The sequence below is a fragment of the Oenanthe melanoleuca genome, chromosome 2 (genome assembly GCF_029582105.1).
Source record: "Oenanthe melanoleuca isolate GR-GAL-2019-014 chromosome 2, OMel1.0, whole genome shotgun sequence".
Classification (NCBI taxonomy): domain Eukaryota; kingdom Metazoa; phylum Chordata; class Aves; order Passeriformes; family Muscicapidae; genus Oenanthe; species Oenanthe melanoleuca.
Window position 1 is genome coordinate 21,412,373 of NC_079335.1, and position 26,414 is coordinate 21,438,786.

Genomic DNA, 26,414 nt, shown 5'->3' on the forward strand with positions numbered 1-26,414 from the left:
TCTTGTCAAGTTGCTTGAGAATCTAAGTATTTCAAATCAAAATAATCCAAATTTTCTTACTTTCTCTTCACTTTGTTACTTCATTTTTGATATCTGAAGCTTTACATTTTGTAATCTAGTCAGAAGTTTATAATAGCTTGCTCTTTGAAATGTATGATCATTAAAAAATGGAAACTACAGTTACTAACTATTCATGCAAAAGTGCAGTCCCCAAATCCCAGGTCATGAGATTGTTGCTAACAACTTTATCAATTAACTGAACATATTAATTCCAGCTGCAAAAAATATGTGATTCTTCAATTAAGGTGGTGAAGATCCACCATAAAGCATCTCATAGCCCAGGAATCAAAGTTATGGTACTACATGCTATGTGACCTGCTAGTCCATGGGCAGAACTGAGCAAGTACTCAAGACCTGATCAGTAATTGTGCAAGCTACAAGAAAAACAAAATTCTCTGAGAAATATTTTATTTGTTCATGCTTCAATACTTATGGTTTGTGGGGCATTGATAATGACACAGACTAAGTTTTCTGTGTTTTCACTCACTACAACAAATATCAAAAAAGTTCTGAAACCCTAAGGAAGTTGTATTTACACAGCATTAGCTTTTTTAATGTACCAGCACATTTTAGGGTATCGAGACATACCTAAATTCAACTGATTTATATAAAATACAAAAACCAAGACTGTTTTACTTAGATTTCAGTAATTAAAAGACAAAAGAAAAACAGTTTCTTCAAAAGAAACTGGCAAATGGGAATGCCAACTTCTCAAAGTTTCATTATACTAAAAATACTTCCAATTACACAAGCTCTCCATAAGAATACTATCCAGTCAATACAACATCTGTGCAACATGTGGATCTGCCATTTCACACTTTGACTGTCTGGCTTCTTAAGTAGTATTATCTGGAACTTGTTTTACCAGTTTTCTGACTGCTATTTTTTTTCTAAGCAAAATAAAAATGGAAAACAAATTTATGCTTGTTTCCATTTTTTTTTTTAAATTTTTCACACAAGTAATTAATAGCCTTGACTAAAGTGTAATTAAATTGCTCATCACTCAAAAGTTTGCTCTCCTAAAGTATCATCAGGAAGAAAAAATGCTATAAACTCCATTAGCTATCATTTCAAATTTTATATGTGATGTAACTGTAACAGCACTTTTGTACATATGTCCTGCTGACCATGTTCTTTATGTCACAGTGAAGTTACAGCAACAGCAGGTTGATGAGATTGCCATAAGCAGACATAAAGAATATAATAGTCCTATTGAACTAGAATAAAGATCCTTTTAGATTCCTGTTCCCTAAAAGCAGATATAATTGGATACTTTGAGAAAAAACAAACTAACAAAAACATAATTAAAGAAAGCAAAGAGAAACACTTCTTCAGCATACTCTTCTGATCTTCCTGAGCCAACATATTACAAGGCTTTAAAACTTACCAGAAAAGCTTTTTAAAGCCTCATCTGCAGCAATAGGGAATGACTGACCTTCTGCAAATATTACTGCAGTATGTCTAATGTGACAAATCAGTACAGTCAGATTTAGCCAGGCTAAGAAGGAATCACCTGCCATAGATGAGTTTTCAATGCCTTTTCCCTTTTGGATGCTTCTCAGCTATTATTTAGTTCAATTTAATGGTGTATTGTTTATTACACACTCAAGCATTTGCTTAATTTGTCTGGGTCATCTGAGCAGATAGGAGCTATATTTCCCCCAGCCTTGTCCATTATTTGGATTAATACAAGTAACATGCTGCTCACTTAAAAATATCCAATATTTATAGTAGTTAGACTTCAAATATAATTTTTGTGGTAAAATAACAAAATGCCAAAGTTGAAACAACTTTTTCTCCCCCCTAGTATTAACATCATTCATTCAGGAAGCTGGTGGGCTGCAATTTATCAGAGCACAGGAGTTTGCCCTATGGAATAAGTCACACCTGCTGGTGAGGTGTACTCAGTGATTGGCCATGAGCCAGGTCTAGGAGCAGAATATCATCTGCCAAGGTTGCAGACACTTCTGCAGCTAGTACTTATGCAGCCTAGGAAGAGTGCTCAAAGGTCAAATCCCTAAAAGCAGGCTGTAACAAAGCAGAAAACATCAGCCAGCAGGTCGTGCCTGGAATTTCTGAAAGAAAACACAGATGTGTCCACACCTGGTTTCCCGTTTTGCTCAACACTTCCCCCAGGTGAATGACAGTTGTGCCCATTGCCTATTGGCTCTGAGTGCAAATTATGCTTGACATTAGCTATGAAGAAAAATTCCAATCAGACATTTCAAGACCCAGATCACTCTTTGTGGAACTGTTTTGCCAGCACATCTGAGTCCGTTCTTCAACAGCTCAGTTGTTAAAGGCAGTTGTTCCTGCACTTTAACAAGAAGGTTTTTTTTTCACGTATTTTGTGAGGAAAAGCAACTTCTTAAGCAATAAATTTGTGCAAAACCTACTGTATTCTAATGGCTAGCAACATATAAATATAATAACAAGTACCTTGAGGAACTTTGGAAGGTTTGTTCATTGTTTAGGCAAAAATAAAAGAATTATAGCCAGGGGCAAGGGAGGTCTAAGAAAGATCCAAAACAGGGACAATTTTTTTCATTTCTATTTAAACTGTGAGAAACATTTCCATATTTTCAAAAACTGACTGTTGAGTGCTACATTCCTCACTGCAATTAAAAACTTATAAAACAAATAAGCATGATTGAAGGAAAAGATTATGAGTTTGACTATTCTTTCAAGAAAGAGCTCATGCTATTTTTATTAGCATATAAGATACCTATCTGAATTTCAGAATGCATAGAATGGCTATGGATTTGTAGCCTATGGAAACATGCATTTGGGCTAGCAGAAAATAAACAAACAAGACTACATAATCTGACAAATAGGGATGTGGCAAAGTGAGCACTAGCTGAATGGCAGGTCTCAGAGGGTTGTGATCAGTGGCACAGGGTTTGGTTAGAGGCCTTTAACTAGTGCTGTCTCCCAAGGGTTGGTACTGGATCCAGTCTTGTTTAACTTTTCATCTCTGACTCGGATGAAAGGGCAGATGCCTCCTCAGCAATTTCACTGGTGGCACAAAGCTGGGAGGAGCAGCTGTTACCCCAGAGGGCTGTGCAGCCCTTCAGAAGGACCTCAGCAGGCTGGAGACATGGGCAGAGCAGAACCATCTGAAACCCAAAGGCGAATGCAGGTCCTGCACCTGGGAGGAACAGCCCCAGGGACCAGTACAGGATGGGGGTGCTGGGAAGCAGCTCTGCAGAGAAGGATCTGGGGGTTCTGGTGGACAATGAAATGGCCCTTGTGGCCAAAAACGCTGTGTTAGAAAGAGCATTGCCAGCAGGCTGAGCGATGTGATCCTGCCCCTCTACTCAGCTCTGGTGAGGCCCCACTTGGAGTGCTGTGTCCAGCTTTGGGCTGCTCAGTACATGAGAGATGTGGAGCTCGTGGATTGAGACCAATTGAATGAAAATGATGAGCGAGTCCTCAAAATTATGAGGAAAGGCTGAAGAGCTGGGCCTATTTAAGAATGACTTGAGAGGAGATGACTGAGATGTGAGTTTACCAATGTCTATCAGTACCTGCAGGGAGGTTTTCAAGAGGAGGAGCCAGGCTTTTCCTGGTGCTGCTGAGCAGCAAGACAAGAGGCAATGGACAGAAAATGATGCACAGAAGTTCCACCCGAACACAAGGAAGAGCTTCTTTACTGTGTGGGTGACTGAGCACTGGAACAGGCTGCCCAGAGAGGTGGTGGTCTCTCACTGGAGATACTCAAGAACCGTCTGGACACAATCCTGTGCCATGTGCTCAGGGATGACCCTGCTTGAGCAGGGAGGTTGGACCAGAGAATCCACTGTGGTTCATTCCAACCTTGCCCATTCTGTGATTCTGTGATGAAGGGGATAAGGGAACCATAGGGAACAAAAAGTGAGTCAATGCTTTCAATGGACATCCTCTGGAAAACATTTCAGATGTTTCAAGTTGCCTTGAACCTCAAAAGGAATTATCTTCTCTTCATCTAGAGCCATAATCCTCACAGAGATATTGCAAAGAAAAAGTAAGCATTTCTGAGTACCCTTTTTGTTTTTCAAGGAAGATACAAAGTAACTGTTCTCTACATTCAATGCCTTCAGTGTAGTTATTAGCCAGGAACAATATTTAGGATAAATTTAAAGAAATTATTTTTGTATACATCAATCTTTTTTTCAAAAGTCTAGCCTTAATCTCAAGATTACTGGAACGTAAACGTTGATAATGAGCTTAGTAACCATATTTGAGGAGTGTAACATTCACTGATTTGCAGTAAGACATGTTACCCATGCATTCTTACATGGTCAGCAGCAGACCAAGATGTGTGTTGGTTTGTATTAAATTTCTTTTTCAAAGAGGAGTTCTTGTGTTTTCTGCTCCTAAATGATGGCATGACAAATAAGTCTTGCCAAAAATCTCCAGGTGTTAAGTGATGGACCAGGAAACACATTGGCCAGATGGAGAAATATACTCCTTGAAAATTCACCTGTTTTATCACTGATCAGCAATAAAACTAGTTATCATTTATACTGGAAATACTTTTACCAGAATATTAAAAATTCCTTTAAGAAGGAGGAAATGTGGCCATTTTATTGATATTTCACCTGTAATATGAGATGTATCACTGAATAAAGTCAGGACATTAATGGTACTTCACTTTTATATTTGTATTTCATTTTCCAGCACTTCTGTTTCTGTTTTCCACGTGTTGGTATTATATGTTCTTCTCCCAAGAATTTGGCATATATTAATTTTGAAAAAGTGAATAATTACAAAAAGGCAGCAACATTCTTTGCCCTTCAGGTAATCTATCAAACACCACATATGTGTCCTTACTCTAAAGCTGTCAAGTAGATCAAAGCAATATTCTTTGCAATAATAGACTATACCTTATGAAGAAGTCAGTACAATAGGCCCACTGTACATCAAAGATTTATAAAACAGTATAAAGCTAGGGCTTATAGTAAGTAAAAACACAGCACTGGAGACCTGGCATGCAACTTTTTACAGAATATTAAAACACTTGAAGAAAAAAGAAATTTACCCATAAATCATCACTTCTTTTTGGTTTTTTATCTACACTAATAGTTACAGCATTGCCCTGTAAACCACCAAATATAGTCCATTTGGAAATCACACCTTTAAAGTTTAAACAAGGGGCTGCTACTTTGATGACTGTCATGCCTTACTCCAATCAGATTGCCTCCTGTGACGATTGATTCTGAGGACAGAGTACTAGGTAACATATGCTTTGCCATTAGCAAAGTTGACCAAGTTTAGGCAGTTTTCCACAGCTGACTTTTATTCAAACACTCAAGTGTGAATTGAATGGATGGACTATGAGGTGGGTAAAAACCACACTGGACCACTAAAATCAGATAGTAACAGTCAATGTTCCAAAATATAGCTAAACTCCAGTTACTGACTGACATTCCTCAATGTTTGATCACGTTTAATGTCTTTATTAAAGACTTTGGCAATGACACAAAACATATCCAAAGAAAGATGACACCAAACTGGGGGGAGCTGTTGATACACTGAGGGGTAGGGGTTGCTGTTCAGAGGGACATTGTCAAAATGGAGAAATGGTTGAATAGAAACCTCATGAAGGACACAGGTAAACAGAGTCCTGGACCTGGATGTGGCACTTGCCATGGTCTAGCTGACAAGGCAATCAATCAGTCAAAGTTTGGTCTCTATGATCTCAGAGGTCTTCTCCAACCTAAATGAGTCGGTGAATCTTTGAGAAGGTAAAATCCCAAATCAAAAACTGGCTGGAGGCCTATGCTACAGAATAGCTTTGCAGAAACAAACCCAAGAGTCCTGGTGGCCAACAAATTCAACACGTGATAGAGACTTTCCCTGTAGTGTGGGAGCCTGAGCATTTCCTGGGAAGCATTAGCAGCAGCACAGCCACTGGATAAGAAGTGAGATGATGAGACACTTGTGGGTCAACATCCACAGTACTGGCCTTAGCTCTGAGCTGAACAGCAGAAGAAAAAGATTGACAAACCTGAATGGGCAGGGGATCATCAAGAGGATGAAAAGGTTAAAGCACAGAATTTATAAGGAGAGGATGAGAGAGCTAGCTTTTTTCAGACAGAAACAGAGAAGGATAAAGATGATGGTGGGGCATCTAATTACTGCTTCCATTTACTTAAAGCAGGGCTATGAAGAAGATTAAGTCAGACTGTTCTTGGAAAGGTATTGTGAAATGTTGAGAGGCAATGACTGAAAGTTTTATCAAGCAAAATTCTGAATGGATGTAAAGACAAAAATATGCCAAAGCAAGGGTAATTAAGCACAGGACAATTATCCAGATGGTCATTCCTCTGAGGTAAAGAAAGATTAGATTGAGGAACATCCTGAAAAGCCTAATCTAGCTCGGACATTAGTCTTCTTTTGAGCAAAGGAATGGTTTCCAGAAGTGTCTTCAACATAAATTATGCTTTGATTCTTGCAATGAAATAATATGCAGGTGTGAAATATGAAAAGCTATGTGCACACTCCTGATTTCATTCACTAAGATAAAAACAGCATCATAGAATCAGTGTATTATGTTTCTTTCTGCTGACCAAAGAACCATTAGAAATAATAATAAATGTGCATATATTAGAGGTTGGGGTGGCTTCACTTAAGCACATAGAGATACACAGTACTGAAGAAGGACTGGACAAAAAGTAACCAACCAATGGATTTATATCTCCAGTATAGTAAATCCACATGTACTTCTATGACTTACTAAACACAAGGCAAACACCTTGAGCCAGAAATAACCCCATTATTCATTACAGGAGATGAATACTCAGTGATGCAAGGGAGTTATCAAGGAAGAGCAAATAAGCATCTCAGGATGTGGTCAACAAAAAGCTTTCTGAAATTTTGTAGCAAATTCCTTTTAAGTTTTTACAGCCCAAGTAAGTCATGCAGCACTCCTGCACAAAGCCAACTCAAAATTTAAATTCTTGGCATCTATTCAAATCTTCTGATTCTATCCATTCCACTGATGATGGGAAAAAAAGTGCACTACAATAATTTATTGAAGATATTTCTATATATAATTTACAGTATTCATCTCCAAAAGAGGCCCTGTGTCTGTAAAGTATCCAAGGAAAAGAAAAATACACCGCATTTCTTTTCTACATCTTTCATGTTTTCAAATGTTAATGAAACAATGTCCTTTATTTCTCTCTATCCTTGGGAAGTGATAAAGGAATGGAGGGTGATGTGATACCTAAATTAGCACAAACAGACAACTTCTGGGGTTTTGACAGGGTGAAGGGAGAGGAATGTAAATAGTTTGGCTGCTCTAGAGCATTCCTCATTTCCACCCAGACTCACGTGCAATGCTGAAACTGTGAGACCCAGGAAAGGAAGGAGAAAATCTTCTCCAGGTCTCCCATTAGCCAGATTCTTGGAATAACAAACTGTGTCTTGCTCAATAACTCCCTAACTCTTGTTCTCAAGAGGTCCCACAGCCATTCCAGTGGAATTAGTGCTTTGTTATGTATTAACTCCTGCTATCTTAAAGATGCTGTTAGTCTGACTAGATTCCAGGTTTTGAAGATAAGAAATACATATTTTTTCTTAGGGCAAAAGTTTTCCTAATCTTATCCCTTCTTTCCTTTTTTTTTCCTTTTTAAATCAGCCAGAAGTGTGAAATGTAAACTTACCAGTCTGCCACAGTAATTGGCTTTCAGCACAAGCTGAGGTATCAGGTCCCAGTAATAAGGAACAAAAAAATTTAAGAGATGGCTGCTGATCACTAATATTCCAGACAAAAAGGAGAGATTAACTGCTGAGATGAAAGATCTCTCATGAAGCACCCATCAACATTCTTGCTAAAGAAGTAAGAAAATATTCAGAGGTGCATTGAATCTTAGGGACTTGAGTCCCTAAGACAATTAATGTGAGTAGTGGTTACTAGGCACAGAAAATTTTACAGTTTACCAGCTTTAGTGAAGCACAGTGTAGCATGTGAACTTACAAGAAAATAGCAAAGATTCAGTAAAAGTTCAACAGCAAATAACATAAAAAACCTTCTTCTCAAAAATTTGTTTCCTTCATCATTTACATAAATCTCCTTTTACATTACATAAGATAATTCTCCTTGTACATAAGATGTTGCAGAACCACTATAATGAATAATAGCATTTACTGAATAATATTCTTGTTAACATTCTATTCTTAAATCAATGTCAGAATACATTTTGAAACTGACCATACAAACAACAAAAACCATGTATTTCCTTAACCTATACAATTTTTTCTAGATGGTTCAAACACCTGCTCAGAGCTTCAGTACTTTGCAGATGGACTTTTTAAAAATCCAGTTGCAATCCAGGGAAAAACCTACCTCAGTGGTGCTACTGGAAGGTTCCAGTCCAACCATATTAGCTTGTACCAGCTGCTGAAGAAGTTGCACTTGAGCCACATTGAGGAAAAAGTCCAAATTTGTTGTCATATTCACTTCCAAAGAATGACCACAGACCAAAATTTCCTGTGAAATTAAGGGAAAATACTAGGTAACAGCTATTGGGAAAATAATTTTCAGCTTCTATATAACTATTTTGTCTCCCTGCTGTAGTCAATACTTAACATTATATATAACATTATAAATAGTACAAATGTAGTCTTTTTAGGAGAAACTGGTGTGTCATGCTTCTAAAGGATGTGGCTTATACTTTGCATGGCTTTCAACAGCAGAACTGTTAAGGCAAACTTTGCAAGAAAAGCATCTCATGCACAAGGACTTGTTTCCATCTCTTGCTAGTATCAGTGGGCTGTCAGAGTGTCCTTGGCAATGATTCCAATTCTCCTTTCCTTCCAAGAAAAAGATGCTTTTTTTTTTTTTTTTAAACGCAAACTCTGATTCCAACACATGATTTATAATGAAATCATGTGTTGGAACTCACTGATGGCCAATCTAATTGATTTCTCTTTGCCTGTAAGCCATTCTAAATATCTTGGCAACACTAGCTGAATAGCCACTGTTTTATTGGTGTTGTCTAGCACAAATAAAGATCTTCACTGTTGGCAAGCAATAGAGAGATGAAAAACAGAACCAATGCAGAAGGGGAGAAGAACTGCTCTGTCTCATGAGAAGTTTGCACAGTGCTCAAGCTCTAATCTAAACTAGACCTCTCCCTTCATGATGGAATGTCATCCAGGGAATAGATAACAAGAAGAATGTATGTACAGAAAACACTGGAATTCTTGGCCATGAACATTAGCAAAGCTCTGATTTTTTTTTTTTTTTTTTTTTTTTTTTTTTTTTTTACATCCTAGCTGTACTGGGGCTTTCTATTTCTTTTTTACATTAATTCATTTTTTATCTGCCTTTCTGATGACCCTTTACACAAAATGTGAAACTTGATTTCTTCTCTCTGTGCCCACTAACTAGTGTTTTCCAACAATGTACATCCACTGCATGTTGCAATTCACATCTAGTACCCTTTACACTCCTGTACCAATTTTGCTCTTCCCAGGAGGTAGCTTTTAAGAAAAATTATCCTTATGAGCTAATAAAAAAATTCTGATATTTTCCCTATATAAAATGCTCTTGAGCTACAAACTAATGCCAGGAAGTCAGCCAATACCTTTTGTGTGTAACTTGCTTCACAGACTTACTGCTAACTAGCTGAACAATACACCAGCAAAAGTGACTGTTAAATCTGAGTACCCATAGCAAAGGTAGGGAAGTGGATGCTTAGTGGCAATGTGGGGTCTTGAAAATCTGGCTAAGAGAACTCAGCTTAACTTTCTATAATAGATAGTCTACAGATTGCAATTTCAGATTTCTTTATGAGAAGCTTGTGAATACAATGTTTTGTTATGTTGCACATCTTCTCAACACCTTTCCATCACAAACCTTTAAAAAATACTGCTGGAAAACATTAAAGCATTCCCATTTTTGGAACTGAAAATAGGTTTATCTACCTCTGGTTGGACTACCTTTAATACTGAATGCAATACAAAAATTCTTTCTCCAGCAGAGAAAGAACACTTCAGCTCGTGACCTTTCTCCAGTTGGCAATTTGAAAATACATCTGAATACTTCAAATGGTGGAATGGTAAAATATTAAGATTATTCACATATTAAAAGTTATGCTATTTCTGTAGACACTTTGTACTAACCTCTGGGTGTAAATTCTCTGCAGCATCAATTTTTGTGAAGATAATTGCAGGAGCTGCAGTTATTCGAACGGTGAAATCTGTTAAAATTGGAGTTAAAATAGCTCTTCTTTCCTGATGTCGCCTAATGCTGGGGAACAAGGGAAAGAAAAGATTAAATTACATTGTAAAGAAGCAAAAACTCTCCATATTATTATTTACATCCAGCATGTAGCAAAAAACTTCTTCAATACTAGTTTGGCATTTGATTGCTACCTTAATAATCATTCAATATCATTATTGTAAATCATATTAATTCCAATCCTGAGGCAGACTTCTATCTCCATTTGACAAGGAAAAAAAAGTATGTCTAAATATGTGACTTCAACCTATCTCCAGGTAGACAAGTTTGACGCTTGACATTGCTTCTTCTCCTGTTTTATGCACTATACACAATAATTTAAAAAAATATGTGAACTTCATTATCAGGATTTTTAAAACTTGCCTGTGGATGCCCTTCACATTACAAATGGCTGTTCTGAAGTCTAACAGAATATTTGAATTTGTGCATTAAAAGTCTGAGCTGAAGAAATATGCACAAAACTAACACAAAAATGAAGTACATGACAAACAAAACTAGAAAATCCCATGCAACACTAGGACTCCCACATGAAATTAGTAACTATTGTCCAAGATGTTCAGAACCATTTGAAAAACAGGGATGTCAATCTTCCTCCACTCCTTCTGTTACTGCTTGTTCTCATTGCCTTTTCAGCTAAATATCAACATTTACTTACCAAGAATATTTGTGCCATTAAACTTGATAATTGCATTTAATTTCTAGCCAGGTGTTTAGTTTGGGGGATTTTTTTGGTTCCCCCCCACCCCTTTAACCAAATAGTAAGCCTAGAAGCACAACTGTTATAGATGGATCACTAATAGCTTATGACAACACATTCCAAATGGCCAGAACCTTCTGGGTCAGGTCAAACAAACTATTGCCACAAAATGGCATCTGAGAGCCTCTGATGAGGGGAAAAAAATGTAATGAGATCAAGATGGTGTTCAGTTTCTAAAAGAGGATACTCTTCAAATTCCAGGGAGACTCCTTTCATCAAGATAGTTTTTGACAATTTGTTTTACCTGTTATTGTCTGTAGCAACATCAAATACCTGAATTTCACCAAGGATAATTCTAAAAATCATCATGAAGTTATAGGTCTGAGGTAAGTTTTCTGATGCTTACAAAATAGAAAATTGTAAACTATGAAGTGATGCAAGTTTAAAAAATAAAACTACATGACCTTTAATAAGAAGTAGAACTCTTACATTAGCCTGTTTAGTTACATTAGTTACATTTCCCTGTATTACCTTTAATTTTGCCACCTCTAATGGAGACATGGCAGTTCAGGCATCAATGTAAATCACACAAGAGTGCCAGACATGAACTATGCAATAAAGAACTAGTTCCTACCATCAGCTAGAGTTATCCATGTTGGTGTTATTAACCAATATGCTTATACACCTGTCTATGCAGAAATTGCTTGACTGCATGTGGAATAGGTATTGAAATCTTTTGATTAAGAAGGGGTACTGAGATGCATAGTCTAGTAATGGTTCTGTAATGGGTTCTATAGAAAAGCAAACAATCTCAAATGCTGATGGTTTGTAAGCCAAGAGTTAGGCTGGAAATAAATTAAATAGATACCATAACCTAAGATGGAATTCAGTCTGTCAAAAGATAGGAAATTCATACTGCAAAAGATACAGAATTCATTTTACTGCTTAGGCTATTTCAATTTTGACACTTCAAATTCTACTAATAATTTTTTAAAGTATCATCAAAACATGCAGAAAGGATGGCAATCTATAAGGCAATACAAATTATACAGTGGAGGTAGGCCCTAAAGCTTTTAAATTTATTTAGGACAACAGGACGCAGAAGTTAAGAGCAGATGCCACAGAGCTAATCTTGGCAGGGCACAGCTCTAATAAACTTTTCCCTCAAAGGACCCTCACTGCTGAGGAGGCTGCACACTGCCATAAGAAGTGTGCAGCTTGTTCAAGAGTAAGACAATTAGTGAGTGGAGAAAACTACCATCTTACCTTAAAAGCTTTAACTTTTGGTCAGTTATATCTCTTTTGATTTCTAATGATGGCTTTTAGAGCAGGGTTAGTCTCATTTGATCCCCAAATTAGAAATCAGACTTGTTAGTGGCTAGTGAACATCTTCAACTTGAGAAAATGGTCTTAGGTTTGGGAGTTCTACAATTGTTTCTCTCCCTGCCATCACCTTCATTTTAGCTTTAAACCAAATTATTTTCTACCCAGTTCCTATTTCCCATTCTGAATAGGATGAGAAAGAAATGCTTTTTTTTTCCAGGACAATGAAAGAGCTAAATAGCAGAACAATTCTATGACAGAACATGCAGCTATACTTTCTAGCTATACTAGAAAACTTCTACTTGAATTTTCTTGAAATACTAGGAAGTATGATTTTAATATATGAAACAGAGTTGTAAAAGCAAGTAATTTGTTGAACCTCAGACTCTCAATTGGCTCTCTTCAATCACAGATCAAATTATTTTTCAGCTTATGCATATTCCCATTTCTTAATTTTCACACTTTATACTAGTAGACACCCAGTATACTGCATTTTAAAGGACATTTTTGGTAATATATATTGATTACTGCTTTATTTTATTTTCTTTTTAAAATCATCCTTATGTGCTATCCCTGCCCGGCTCTACTTACTACTTCCTGAATTTCTTGTGGGTGAATTTGAACCTCAGCCAAATCAAGTATTAGGAAAATAATTGTAAGTACAAACAGAAGGCAAACAGAGCACAGTAAATAATGAAGGGAGAGGATATGAGAAAGAGCACAAAAGGAACAAAGAAACAAATTCCACTTTGAATTATTGAGTCTTCCACACTGCACCTAAGTGCAACGTTAACTTAACACAGGTGTACGCCACATGAGCTTATGAAAAAACTTGATTGTGAAGAGCGTAATGATGGCTCTATGTCTGCAGCACATTCATTCTGTGGTTCATTTATGCATCTGTTATATATTTGTCTTGGAAAAAAAAGGAAAAGCTAGTATTTTTAGAGATGTTAAAGCAGTTGATCATCTACACTTAAAAGTAAGTGCATTTGAAAGACCATATGCTAACGCAAAGGAACAAGGCAGTTAAGCAACTGTGATAAGGTTTGGAGGTGCCTCAGTGCAGAATTTGGGCTTTATCTGCACAACACATAAACCCTAGTTATGGACCACAGATCTACACTGCAAAAGCACAGGTCGAAAATGGTCTCTGCCCTCAAAGGCTTACAATTTATGTATAAGAAAAAACACACCCACAGACAGGGAAGTAAAAGTAAACAACTAACAGCAGCATAGGTAACGATATCCATACAGTGGCAACCTGTCTTATGGTTTTTATATGACATTACAATAGAAATTAATGTTTTGGAAGGATTTAGAATAAAACATTGCAAATAACAACATGAATGCTCACAGCAAACACCTTTATAACACACAGGAGTGAGCAAGGAAGTGCCTCTTCGAAACATTGAAGGAGTCAGTCTTGGTAAGTGGCATGATGGGGTCAGATGAGCAGGGAGTGTAGAAGTGTCAAAGCAAATGAAAGAAGACACAAAAAGGGAAATGACAGACAGGGGGTCTGAAAGCACTGCAAAAGCAAAGACATCTAATGATTTATATCACAAAAAATGTTGTGGGAAGTAGAGAGAAAAAAATGTGAAGAACAGAATTTTGCAGTGGAAGCAACAACATTTGAGTACATCAAATCAAATCATCAGTACTTGATTATATCCAGTCAGAAGCACATTGAATTTATACAACAAGGGAGGAATGCCAAAGAGATAATGCTGCCCTAATTAAGGAGATGAGATGATGTGAGACTGGAAAAGCTGAGAAAATGCACAAGTAGGACTAAGTCCTACTACTATGACTCTCACATGGAAAACACTAATCACAACAAATGGAAAACATGGCCAGTAATAGCTAAACATAAACACAAACATAACATTCACATAATAGCTAGACCTGAAATTTGGAAATGCTTACCTTATTGTTAATTATATTTTTTCTTAATAATACCTAATTGAATCTAGACTTTGAGTCCGTATACACTTAAAATTTCCTAAGTCAGTGAGAAACTTTTATACATTCAATACATGAATAACAATCAAAAGCACATTTGCACCAAGTAATTTTACTAGCTACAGAAAGAAGAGTCCTCATGGAGAATTTTGTGATGTGAAAAAAACATATTAGCATGAAATAGGCCACAAAGTCAAAGTGCTCTCTAGTAGTGTGAAGGCATGCAAAATGTCAAAAGATGTTATTTAAGACAGCATGTTAACTTGAGACTTATGAAAGAATTTTCTCTTGCAGGCTTCTCATGTAGCTGTTTAAATCAGCTAATCCCTGATATACAAATGTATTAGGAATGTATTAGGATATCTAACTACTAATGACTAAATCACACTTTCCTTTCAGCTCTTTGAGGTGTGGCAAAGATGTCACATGGCAGTAAATTAGCAACATTTTGAGGACCATCTAATAATCAAAATTTAAAAATGAACAACTACCTGGCTGTAAAGAATTACTATTTTTGTATCATAAGACCTCAGTAAAACTAACTTTTATCTTATGAAGAATGCTGTGCAGCACTTCTTTGCTGTGGATTATTACAAAAATAAAACACCCCCTCTTATTGAGAAAGGCTTTGTACAGTATTAATACAAGCACAACGTCAGGTACCAAAAAAGTCAGCAATTAAAATAAATTACTGAAAAAAAAATGCATTGCATTTTACTCCAAAAGATTCAAGGGGAATGCCCCGACTTCCTTACACAAGGATCCACAGATCAATTTTTTTCTGGTCTTTCTCATTAGAACTTGGCAAGCTGCCAAGAACTTTCCAAAAAAGCATGAAAATGAAAACTATTCAAAGAAAAATCTGCAGGAAACCTTTCTGAGGATCCTTGCAGTGGTATTTTGCTCAGTTTTGTACAACAGATCATTGGCTCCCTGATGTACTCCATGAGAGCTGTTCCAGATGGTGGTATGCCAAGGACAAAACTGTAACACAGTATATTGCCACACTCAATTCATTACCACACAGAGAAGTAATGCTTTTAAGCTCAATTATTTTTTTTTTAAACAAAGTTTATTCAGGCTGCAGGAAGCAGAAGTTGCTGCTGGGAGCTGTAGAAGGATTGCACAGGGATGGGGGCGAGGCCTCAAGAGAGGATATATTTCTTTATTTCCTTCAGGGCTGTTGTTTTTTCCATTGACTGGAGGGAGAGGGAGGAGGAGATCTGCAAGCTGAAAAAGCAGTTTTCAATCAAGAAAACTTCTTTCAGTTAAGTACTCCCAGTTCCCCACATGCTGTTTGGTAAAGGGAATAAATGTGGACAGGTTTCATTTGTACATAACCTTATTAGAACTGTCTGACTGTTTCCAGTATTCTTTTTATATATTACACCATTAGGGAGCTTTTTATAACATCTATGGTGAAGTATAAACATTTCATAGTGGAAAGAGTTATGATCCCTGACCCTCAGTAAAGCACTGCATCTAGACAGGTTTTTCTGCACCCTACCAGAGGGTTCCAGTTCCCCCATTCTCCTTGGGGTGACCTGTAGAGACACAGGAGGCATCACACCAGCATTTCATTATAGCTGCTCTTGAAGAATCTTACACTGAACACCTGCAAGTATTCAACAGCTTAGTCTTAGAGTATGACAGCTTGCTATCCATACTGCAATGTAGGTTGAGGGGGGAAAAAATCAACCCCTTAACATACTAAGTGCTACAAGAACTGAACTCCAGAAAAAGTGGTGTGAAAATTCGAAGGATTTACTTTCAGGGTAAAGATTGCAAAAGCATTTGAATGATAACTTATGTCAAGTCTTCAGATACTTGTGTGTGTGATATCCAGAGATTTCCTATTTACAATGGTTTGGTTTTCATGCAAATTTTTAAAATGAGGCCAAATTTCAATTGTAGATTAAATTACAATATAATTAATTTCAAAATTTTTGCAGATTTATTTTAAAATAATCCAGTAACGCTTCTAGAAATGGGAATGGAAATGGAATGGCTGATATCTATGTTGAAGTTTTTTGCAAAGTAACTATGAAAAGCTTGTATATAGGCTGGATTCTATACTGCCCCACATAGCATTAAAGTATTGCAAAAATGAGGGAAACAGATTTCAAAGAAGAATTTTTAACCCAGTGATCCTAATATACCATAGCATTGGGTAAGAACAAACTGAAGTATATTAAAACCAAACAAAGAAATTAACCCTAAAATGACTCAGTAAAAATAATTTTTTACATTCCAGGTTAAATATGTCTAACTTAAAGAATTCTAAATAATGGTATCAAAATTAGATTAAAGCATAAAGCTTCTGTGGTATTTGCAGTAAATATTAAGATAAATTTAACCCTGGAACAGTAAGCACTATGTAAAAAATCCTGCAGCTGCCCTCCTGGTGCATGCTGGAAATAGAGCCATGGATGGCAGAGTTCAGTGCAGGTTCTTCCAGCACATCACTTCCACAGGTCATAAAATAAACCCAGATACAGCAAAACTGACTGCTAACTAAAAAGCAAAAATGCAAAGATCCTGAAAAAACTGTAGTAAATACGCAAAATTTAAAACCAAAAGGGTAAGAAAGCATTCATACTTTTTCTAGAAAACAAACTGGAATTAAAATTCTGTAATTGCACACCAGAAAGGAAAACCTAATGTATTTAATTACAACTGTTCTAAATTAAAACCCAAGTAGAAAATTCATTCAAAAGCAATTTTAAACCAACATACTTATTTGTATTCTAATAAAACTTCATTTTGGAAGTCTGCTGAGTAAGCATGTCCAAGCAGTTATAGGGAAAAGAAAAGAAAAAGAAAACTCAAGATTGTCTGTAACAGCTGCTTCCCTTGTCCTATTAGCTTTTCAGGAATCCCACCAAATATCCCATCTGAATCCATAACCATAAAGCTCAACCCCAGAGTGTGCTGGCAGTAGGATTTCAGCCACCAATGGCAAAGAAAAGGAAAGTCAATCTCTCAGTGGCTGGTTCTGCTATTTTAGTTTAAGTTGCAAATTGGCTGCAAGTCCTTTGGAGATTAATGTAATCTTATTTTGCAAGATATTACAGTGGATGTGGAATTCTGGGACAAAGAACCTACGGGGAACTTGTCCAACATCAAGGCCCAACTAGAAAGTCATACACATTTTTTAAGGCTAGGAATTTAAAATAAAAAACCACTATGGAATTATATAAGTAAAAAAAATAACTAGTCAAAAGACAGAAAAGAACCACAGAATCTTGTAAATGAAGACTAGAGTTTATTTCTTCGTTAAAGTTTTTATCTGCACTCCTGTGACTCCTGGTCATTTTATCGTTTCCTTGGTTACAACTGTTTTTCCTGCCCTCTGTTTTTCAATGACAAATTGGAATTTATTATTGATCACATCTTTTTCCTGCATGCTCTCCTCCAGAGTGAGCTTATCTGCCCTCTTGGCCTTACATCAATACATCATTTAAAAGCTGAGTCTGTGTGCCATCCTCACGTAGCCTTTGCTACAACTTGCCTTATTCTCAGGAAAATCTGAACTCCTCTCATCTCCCATTCCTCTGAAAATTAAACCAAAAGTAGTTATTTCCAGATGATTCTGCCTGTTTTCCTATATCACTTTTAGGAACTCATCCCTAAATTCACATAGAATCATATCTCATCAACCACAAAATTATGCACACATTTCATAAAAATCAGATTATTTCTGCATGAATTAGATATAACGGACTTTTATATGAAAATAAAGAGCTAAATGCATAGGCAAAGAGGCATTTACTAGCAGAAATGCTTCTAAATCCACAAAATTACTTTTGAAAGCTTGCTCTTGGCCATCAGACCTTATTCCTGCCAGTTTGAAAACTGAAATCTGCTACACAGTCTGTAAGAATTTAAACTACTTGTATGAATTTGAAAGTATAAAAAAGTATATAAAACCAAAATAAAAAATTTAAATCTTCAGAAATTACCAATTACCACCCCCAATTTTATATTAGAAAACTTCAAAATTTAAAATAGCAGGGTGGGGCTTTGTGTGCACATATACAATACCAAATAAAGAAGACTTAGCTAAAATATCTCATTCTCAAAATGCATCTGGTTTTAGTTATAAAAGTGCAAAAACTGGTTCAGAATCAATAGGAAATGTTCTACTTTATCCTTCTCTAATTTAGAAATGTCTAAGCTGGTTTAAGTCAAGTTTTGTAAAAATACAAACAAAAGAAGTTTATAAAAGAAAAGAAAAAAACACACTACCACCACCAAAAAAACACACCCTACACTGAAAAAAAATCCCAAAACAGAACCTCCCATTACTTATAGAGACTGACAAGCTGAAGTCTCAGCCCTGGAGTTATTTTTATGAACAAACAGTAAGTCATTTGGAGAAGAGCTTATAATGGAAGCAAAGGCACACAGTAACCAGACAGTTACTGCAGTGCAACAACACTAATATGCATTTCAAATGTGTAATCCAAAACTCCAGGGAAATGTACTTGTAATGTAAAACAAGACTAGTATTGAATTATTTAATTCAGGTGTACTGTGCATGATCTCTGCCGGGTTTGTGCTATGTAACTTCAGAAAGGAGGAGATTTAAAAAAAAAAAATCCCTACCTACTAGCCATGTTCCATTCAAGTGCTGGATTTTGAGAATTTCTCTCAGTCTCTGTCAAAACCCCTCCTTTTCCATTTTCCTTCTCTGGTTTCAACTGATTCCAATAAGCAGTTCCAATGTTGATGGACTGAAGATCTATTTGATATTGTCTGTCTTCAACCTCTGATCCAGGGTCTCGAAGAATTCCTAGATTTAGTGCTCTCCTGTAATGTCAAAAGAAAAGGAAAAGAAATCACCAAAGGTCAAAATCAGACCAATCAGATATTTGTTAAGATCGAAATTAACAAAATGAATGTATCAATTTTTGCCATTTTTGTCTACACTAAACATTATTCTTACTTCAAATCTTCAAAAATACCCATCTGCCTCCTTCCTGTGGAATTCAATGGGAGGCCTGCAAATAAAAGTATTCCTAAATTTAGCCAGATGTACCAAAGTTGATATGAGATCAATGCATCAATTTCATTGCACTTCCAGTCAGATCCATTGGAATCAGATCTTCCTTGTGGGGAAGTAGGACTGGTTCATATCTACTGAATGGATAAAGGATGCCACATTCAAGACCTCAAAGAAGTTACCCATCAGTATAACAAGAAGCATAACCAATTGTTCCACTGTTCAGATTCATCAAACAATAAAAATTAAAAAGAATATTCCAAGCTGATGGAAAAACAATTCAATCCTTTTACTACTACAGATTTTTGTAAAATAAAATTCTTCTAACATGAGAAAAAACATTTTTGAGTGAACCACATTCCTTGTGGATTCCTTTAAAGTCTACTACATTAGATTTTACAAAGTATTTCAGTCCTGAGCTGAGTTTTGGAAACAGACTCAACTTCAACAAAACATTCAAGAGCTATTAAATGAGTGGGGGCTGCTGAGAATATTCAATTTTACCTGTGACCAGTAACAGAGTAGTCTCATACTGCCATTCTTCTTCTGCTAATAAGCACCGGGAAAAACTAAAAAAAAAATTATCTTGCCCTTTCTATACTGGGAGCAATATAGCCTTCTGTGCACTGCTCATTTGATATTAAAAATTCACCATTATATTATTGCTGTTTTTCAAAATAAGGGAGCAATGGGATCTTTTTTCCCTACAATCTATGATCAAAAATTTTAGTCTATTTTTATTGATTTCATACATCTGTGTTGAAGCTTAAGCTTCTTATTTGCATATGACATCCAATCTACTGCTCTGTTCAAGGTTGTTGTCTTGGGCCAAAATGATTTAGTATATAGCTTCACTGAGAAATTAATAATTCTGCAATTTGTGCAAATTTGATGCTAATAATCAAAACATAAATAACTATTAAAGTAGCATATCCCAAACTGCAAACTCAGAGTACAGGTATGCAAACTATAGGTATGCAATTTGTTTCAAAGTGCAATCCCAGTGCTGCCCAAATCCAAGTAACAGCTGGAATTGCTAATACACTGCTATTGTCACCAATGCAGTATGCTAGCAATTAAGAAAATTAAGTAATTAATCATATGTACCCACAGAGGCATGTGGATGACAAGAAAGCCATTTTGATCAAGTCATTCCTGGTGAGACAGTGTGATGGCATTGTTCAGTAGTCCCTATAACTTTCTTAACTGCTTACTAGAAACACACTGAAAATCTGTTATGTCAGTAGTGGTATTTCAAAATTAAATGTGGTTTATTAAAACTTAAGAATGTGTTTGTCAACTTTCCACACAGAGAGACCTAACCACAACCACTGTGCCTTTTATTATTCTTTCTAAGGCATTATTCCATCAATATGAATGCAGTTTTTTAAAAAAAAAGACCCACCACAGTAGATTATTGTATGATCCAATGTCTATTTTCATACTTTGTCTAATACAAGTAAATAATGAATATTTCTTTTGTGAAATATTACTTAAAATACTCAAATTAGAAATTTTTTTAAATCTATTTAGGTATATAAAACAGAATATTATCCTAATTTCACGGGCTTAATGGATTCTTATCCCCTGTACTTCACAGTGAGCATTTTTCATTTCTTATTTACTTGCAATAGGCTTACCTAGATATCCTTAGACTCATTCAGGATAATCACAACCTTGTGAAACAAATTCCTTGAGGACAATGTGTCTGTATGCACTAGTCTGAAACTCCCCACTGTGACAATGGCTCTCTTACCATCACAAATGCCCTTATTTAAACACAAACCACAGAAAATCACTTTTCTGGCAAAAATCTTTAGGTGCAGAAAGATATACAAGGGTATTATTTAAACACAAGGCACTTGTGTATTGTATTGCTGGTATAACATTTGTCCACAACATCCTTTTTTAATGTACTTTGAAATATTACAGCCTAATTCTTCAATATTTTCATGCTGATATAAAAGTTTACATTTGCATTCTATTCCTGCTATTACCAATCTCCTATATATAATATAAAACCCTTCTTCTGATCCTGCAGATACACTTTTGAAACCCAAGCAAGCTTTCTTTCTATAGATAACCTAACTCAAGAAATACATATTTTACACATACATGTAAAATACAAGGTTTAGTAATTAATGCCTTGATGTTTTGACAAAGCTCATTATGGCTTGCAGAAAGTGTATCATGCCATTTTTACACATGGATCAAAATACAGGCTTTTCCCACATAGGTAATATATATACAGGCATTCACATAAGCCCTCATTTCTAGTTTCCCATATCAACAATTTACATACAGGGATTTACATAAGCACTCATTTCTGGTTTTCCATATCAACAATTTTCTGAAGTATGGCTTCAATTTATTAGTTGTATACTTCCTAAAAGGATGAAGGTATGCTAAACCATAGCAAACCTGGCCTAATCTTAAGTACACATGCTTTGTATGAACTCTGAACTCTTTAAAATCCTTGCAGCAAATAAATTCAGGAAAACACAGTAAGCCAAATTCATGACTTCTCTATCTCCAGTATAAGTGATGTTTTATCAGCTGAAATGTACTGTAGGGGTTACCATTTTAATTGCTTCCCTCTTCTGAAAATAACTTCACTATCTCATCTGAATCTTTCAGCAGGTGGTACAGAATACAACCGTTGCTCACACAAGCAACCAAAGACAACCATAAGCATGTAACAGGAAACACAGGTTTAAAGTTTTTCTTTTTTTTAAAAAAATTGATTTAGTCTGGGTCAGACTTTTTGTATGTTTATTTAAGAAGCAGTTCATGTTGAACCACTCACTACACGCTGCTGAATAAGCATAATTCCAAGACCCACAGTAAAGAAGTTAAATTTATTCACTTATAGCCCATCTGAGACCTACAAAAAGCTAAGCAAGTCAGGAAAATGGCAGTTAAAGACTATACATTATATAATAATTAAGAAATATTTGCAGACTTTACACACAACAGCTAATTTCTATTAGTACTTACTGGATCTCTGTGTGCACTGATTTCTGCTTCCAGGTACAGAGATAAACCTATCTACCCAAATTTCAATTATTACAAGTTTTGCCTGGTAGTAAAAGATCCTTCCTATCCTAATTTAAACAGGAAACAGACAGTGAGCTTGGATAAATACAAGTCTCTATTTCATAGGGGTAAAACCTGTGACATTTATGTAAAAGGACCCCTTCCTCTTCTACTTAAGCTTGTGAAGTCCCAGGCTAGTGTCATCTATTAATGGGATGTGATTGAATACTGTAGAAATCACAGCAGTATTTATCACTGACCTAATGCACTTTCACTGCCTTTTCTCCCATTAAATTCAATAAAGCTTCCTCCTTGACAAAGCCATTTGAAAGTATTGTACCAAACAGGGAAATTGAAGCAAGATTTTCCCTGGCACACAATGGACTCTATCTGGAAGGACATGCTATAGATGCTAAGAAGGGCACAGAACAAAAATGTGGTAAACAGAGAGAGTCTGTGACACCACCACTGGCCTTTAAGAATGCTAAGTAAAACCTCAGATAGGAATCAGCTTTTCGAACAAAGGCAACTACTTTTTTTTTTTTTTTTTTTAATTTATATTTTTATTATATCAAATAGAGAGTGTAATAGATGTCTTTTTCTCTCAGACAAGTTAACACTTGAGCCCTCCGGGGAGAAACAGAACTTCCCCACCATCACACAACATACAGAGACATGATCTTAGTACTAGAATAAAAAAAATCCTATAGCATGACTTTTTATGATGGAAGTCCTGTATGTGCCTAAATTTGGAAATACTAAAAACACTTATTTGTGAGGAGGGTGGAAAGAAGAATGAGAAGTTAGGCAGAAAGAAAAGGAAAGCACAACACTAGGTAAGGGGAAGAATTATGGAATCAGGGCACTAAGGTTGAAATTACAGAAAAGAAGCAGGTAAGAAGAGGAAGTCCTCACATGATCCTGGGTACATATTCTGCCACACTGAGTGATACACATGTCTTCCAGGACAAGGGCAACCTCACCTTTGCTTTTCCACCCTGCAATCTGTCCATAGGGAGACTTCCTTTTGGTGTAACAAACAGTGTTTTATGACTGCCAGGAGGATGTTGGAAATGAAAAATTTTAGTCTGGATCAGTAGAGCAGGCTTTCAAATGCCATCAGCAGTAAACTCCAACTCTCACTGTTTCTGCCTCTTTTCCCCAGGAACTATGCCACACATGACTGGCTTTGTTGGCAACTGCTCCTTCTCCCCTCTCCAGCTCAGCCTCAGAATAACACAACTACTGTTCCATCTCCATAACTGCTAGCACATACTCTGGATTGGGTACCAGCAATGCTTTATTAAATTAAAATATAAACTGAATACAATAAGGCTATTTTGCTTAATGCTTTTCTGGTTAGTAAGTGATACTATTGATTATTGAACAGGAATCTGTTTAACAATGAAAACTGCATTCTGTTTGATTAGCCCCAGTGTTGTGACCTTCACAGCCAGATACATCAACATTATCTACAGAAGATAATACATGTCAGATGTCCTATAAGCCAGAGTGGTTAAGGTACCTGGGTTCATCTTCATATGTGTGGAACTCTTGTAAAAAGAAAACATCAGTGATAGCTCTGTGAGCAAAATAAAAATGACCGAACACTTCTTAACATTTACATAGTGGGCAAATACATCACATCCTATTGCTAAGGAAGAAGTTATTAACTGAATTCTAACTGAATATGTTTTGTAGTCAACAACACTCATAAGTTCTAACTTTAAAATGACTTGTAGTGGTTATCATTTTTCTACATAGGCAAAAATCAGCTGAGAGGTAGATTGCTTGTACATTAAGTATGTTGAAAAAAAAAAAAAGGCCAGTCACTGAAGCATGTGCAAAATTTTCTTCTGATTCCACTCGACTACTTCAAACAATTGCTACAGGGATGCAAAAATACAAGTGTAACAAATAACTTTCCTCTTTTGGAAATTAATTTTGGATATATGTCTGACTTTTATGTCTTGGGCACTGGTTCCTTTTTTGCTCTGTATACCTAGAGAGGTAAGTATCACTGGGAAGAGGAACTGGTATAACTGCTGAAAAAGCTAAAGTAGAGGATAAGACAACAAGCAACTATAAAGATCATTAGGTAACACAATGAATTCCATGTCGAAACTCAGTATCTTCAAATCACAAAAAAAAAAAAAAAAAACACCAAAAAAGCCCACAAAAAAACCCCCAGATTCAATTATGGATAAGCATGCCCTAAAATAGGATTCACTACATGAATGCCAGACTGTCTGATGAAAAAAACCCAACTGGATGTATAGAACAAATCTACGTTCATTATCATCTAGAACAGTTAACCACATAAAAGAGCACTAAGATTTTAGTTGATTGTTGTTAACATGTCTTTTAGTCTGTGTCAGAGTCTGGAAAGAGGATGTGTTAGACACAGTTTAGAAAATCCAACCTTTAAAAAAGTGTTTGAATTCTGCTACTTGAATTTGCTCTGAGCTTCTAGATACTTCAAGCACAGTACAGAATCTGCTACTGTGACACTCATGGCTCATCACAGACAATGGCATCAAGAGAAGGTGGTCAGGACCTTCAACAAAGCCATCACAGTTTTCTACCTACAAGTGTTTCCCTCAAATAGGTCCAAGTATTAAACAGTCACACTTGAGACATGTAGATGGGTTAGAAACACAGTGTTATCTCCTCTCTGCTTCTAGACTATACTAATTGTGCAGCAATAACTCTTCTACAGAAAATAATGATAGCAATAACCAAACTTTTTTTTAAAATTACCAAATATATTATTTTATTTTACTAATATTTTTCAGCACAGCTTTTTCTTGCCAAGCTGAAGCAGACAGGTCTTCCCTTGCAATTACATTGTAGCTTTTTCTTAAAAACAGACAACAGAAAAAAGCCCTCCGTTCTTAAACAAACTGCAGAACTACAATTTGTAGAACTGTAGAAAACCTGAAGAAGTACAATCACATTTCACTAACTACTGTGTGTCCTCTATCTACTGTGTGTCCTCTATCTACTGTGTGTCCTCTATTTGACCAGTTTCATCAACTGCAACTACTGAGTCATACAAGTATTTATTTAATCTCAAACCATTTTATGAAAGGACTGACATTCATTGAGCTAGCATTATGCAAGAGAAGAGAGATCTGGTTTTGAATACAGAAGAAATCTGGCAAACAAAAGTCAATGATTTATACTTATTTTGCATGTGTTGTTGACACCCTCTCAAAAGGAGCAGAAAATGCTGCCTTGGTCAGAATTTGAGGTGACAAGTCTAGGTGGATGCATGGATGTGCAGAAGAGCAGAGTCTGCCAGGTTTCCATATGTTGTCAGTCTACTAATTTATACTATAGACATAAAATCAAAACAATTTTGCGAATATAACTAATTGCATAGAAAATATTTCAAGAGTATTCTGAGAATGCCAAGTTATAAAATATGGATAAAAATTTAAGAACTGAATTTTTTTTACTGATACACTTTATTTATCCTATTTATTTTATTTTTATTTTGAAACCCAATAGGTTCCTATACAGAGAAAAAAAAACCCAAAAAACAACACCCTTCTCACACTCATTAATTACAGTAGTGGTGCCAGGTGGGTGCTACTATAATTCCATTTGTTATCCATTTAGAAACACCAGATTTTAGTGAACTGGGCCACACCAAGGTCAGGACCAGTAGCAGTGCACTGATCATATAAAAGCTACCAAACACATGAAAGGAATTACAGTAGATCACACATCAAAAATATTGGCCCTTTGCTTCCTTTCTCAGTCCTATAGGCAGGAAATGCTCTACATATCCTGTGACCAGACATTTAAAAGTAGTCCCTTGCTGCAAGGGCTGTGGTACAGTAATTCCTGCAAAGAAGCTGAAGAACTTCTGCAGCACATTGGTCTTCTAGAGTTGTCTCTAGAACACAGTATAAATGATCCTATGACCACAAGGTACAGTATTAGTAAACTATGAAGTAATTTCAGTCTCTCTCAAAAAAAGTGCAAAATGAAACAAAGCTGAAGTTTGCAGCTGTGCATTTAGATCTCATCTGTTTAATTACTTCTATAATTCTATTGTTTAAATTCCTCAGCAAAAATAACAGCATGAG

The 26,414-nt window shown here is 36.1% G+C and overlaps 1 protein-coding gene across 6 annotated transcripts in view; it reads right to left on the bottom strand.

The window, feature by feature from the left end:
- VPS13B (vacuolar protein sorting 13 homolog B) overlaps nt 1–26,414 on the bottom strand; it is a 425,154-nt gene that overhangs the window by 134,642 nt on the left and 264,098 nt on the right. For all 6 annotated transcript variants that reach the window (XM_056483011.1, XM_056483012.1, XM_056483014.1 and 3 more), the window contains exons 31-33: nt 18,885–19,088; nt 10,174–10,300; nt 8,393–8,536 (exon numbers count right to left, since the gene is read on the bottom strand). In XM_056483011.1, the coding sequence (XP_056338986.1) occupies nt 8,393–8,536; nt 10,174–10,300; nt 18,885–19,088 (475 nt within the window). The remainder of the gene's footprint in view (nt 1–8,392; nt 8,537–10,173; nt 10,301–18,884; nt 19,089–26,414) is intronic.